This window comes from Antrostomus carolinensis, unplaced genomic scaffold (genome assembly GCF_000700745.2).
Source record: "Antrostomus carolinensis isolate BGI_N321 unplaced genomic scaffold, ASM70074v2 scaffold29180, whole genome shotgun sequence".
Classification (NCBI taxonomy): domain Eukaryota; kingdom Metazoa; phylum Chordata; class Aves; order Caprimulgiformes; family Caprimulgidae; genus Antrostomus; species Antrostomus carolinensis.
Window position 1 is genome coordinate 4775 of NW_010286891.1, and position 1764 is coordinate 6538.

Consider the following 1764-nt stretch of genomic DNA (forward strand, 5'->3'; position numbering starts at 1 on the left):
GGTGCCGCTCGCCCATGGGCTGCGGGTTCTGCCGGGTTCTGCCAGGTTCTGCCAGGTTCTGCTGGGTTCTGCCAGGTTCTGCCAGACTTGGCATCGCCCAGCCCCATGTCCCTGCACAAACCCTGCAGCTCCCTGGCCCCGTGCCCCAGCCCCACTGTCCCTCCTGCTCCGTTCCAGCTGCTCCAGTCCCCGCAGAGCTCATCTGACGCTGCTGCACAAAGCGAGAAGGGGGTTTGGGTGGGTGAGGGGTTGGGTGGGCAGGGGGAGCAGCAGCAGCAGGTGGGGTGTGTGGAGTGGTGCCTTTGCAGCATTTTGGTTTTTAAGGAATATTTTTAGTTAACCACGTTTCTGTCTTAAAACTTTCTCCTTGTGGAAATAAAGGTGTTGGGTAAAGCTGGGCCACGGGTGGTTTGTACCAGCTCCAAGGAGCCGCTCTCCTCCCCAGGGCTGGTGCTGCCACCTGCATCTCCGCTCCCCAGCTCAGCTCATCCCGTCCCACCAGCCATCACCACAGCTGAGGCACAACCCGTCTTTGCCGGAGGATCCCAGGAGCCGCGTTTTGGTTTCTCTCTCCAGCCCATCCCAGCAGGTGCTGGAGCCTGAAATCCCCCCGGGCTCCGCGCTCCCAGCTCGGGTGAGGCTCCTCTGCTGCTGCCCCGACTCGCAGGAATGTTCCCTGGCAGAGTAACCTCACACAAAGGCAAACGCCTTGGAAACCAGGAGAGAGGATTTATTTGGTGCAAGGTAGAAGTCATTGTTCCAGGGGTTTGCTGGGACCCTTTGCACGGTTCTGTTCTTGTGTTTCTTTTACTTCTGTCTGTAAGACACGCTGTGCAAAAGCTTTTGGGGCTGCTGGGAGGTGATGGGGCTGTGCTGGTCACAACTGGCAAACCTGAGTGTGCCCAGTTCATTGTCTGTGCTGAGGCATCAATGTAAACTGGGGCTGGTTTTTCTCAGTCACTGAGGGCTGTTGCTGTGGGGTGGGGAGGATGAGGATGAGGATGGGGATGATGCTGCTCGCTGAGGGCCTGGCTGGGAGAGGTTTGCTGTTTGTTGCTGTTTTCCTTCTCCTGGCTGGAAAGAGGTTTGCCAGGTCCCATTCCCACTGTTGGGGGGGTCCAGGCTTTCTGGATGCCTGTGGGGTATTGAGGTTTCACCCCGAGAGCCTGAACCCCCTTCCAGGGAGGATGGCAGCGGGGAGCAGAGGTTGGGCCAGCAGCATGAAAGGCTTCTCTTTATTTCTCCTCTCTAAAGAATTTTGTGTGTGTATATAAAAAACCCAAACCCCAACCCTAAACTACAAAATTCCATGGTGGAAGTGGAGGGGCAGCCCCCTCCTGCCTGCCCAGCCCAGGAGGCAGCGCGGGCGGGCGAGGAGGCTGGCGTGGGACCTGCAGTCACTGCCTGAGAACAAACAGGCTCGGGGAGGGGACCCACTGTCCTGTCCTGTCCCTGGGATGCTGAGAGCTGGGGGGTCAAAGCAGGTTTGGCAGCAGAGGGGGGCAGGGGAGAGGTCCAGGGTCTGGCCATGGCATCCTTGGTCCTGCTCCATGGCAGAGGAATCGGCTGCAGAGCCGGGGAGCACGAGGGGACGTGTGGAAACGTGGGTGCTGCCATCCCCGTGGTGTGTGGAGACTCCCAAGAATGTGGGTGTTTCCCACCTTCTTGCCTGGGTTTATTAGCTGGGGGTTGGTGAGTTTTCCTGCCCAGGAGGAACTCCTCAAAAAACCCTCAGTTAAATAATAGGGGGGGGTAAAAATCAAA

At 58.2% G+C, this 1764-nt stretch overlaps 1 protein-coding gene across 1 annotated transcript in view; it reads left to right on the forward strand.

The window, feature by feature from the left end:
• The window catches only part of LOC104532471 (7-methylguanosine phosphate-specific 5'-nucleotidase), a 5073-nt gene extending 4681 nt beyond the window's left edge, over window positions 1–392 (forward strand). The window contains exon 7 of the mRNA XM_029087380.1: window positions 382–392. Within this exon, the coding sequence (XP_028943213.1) occupies window positions 382–392 (11 nt within the window). The remainder of the gene's footprint in view (window positions 1–381) is intronic.
• The last annotated feature ends 1372 nt before the right edge of the window (window positions 393–1764 follow it).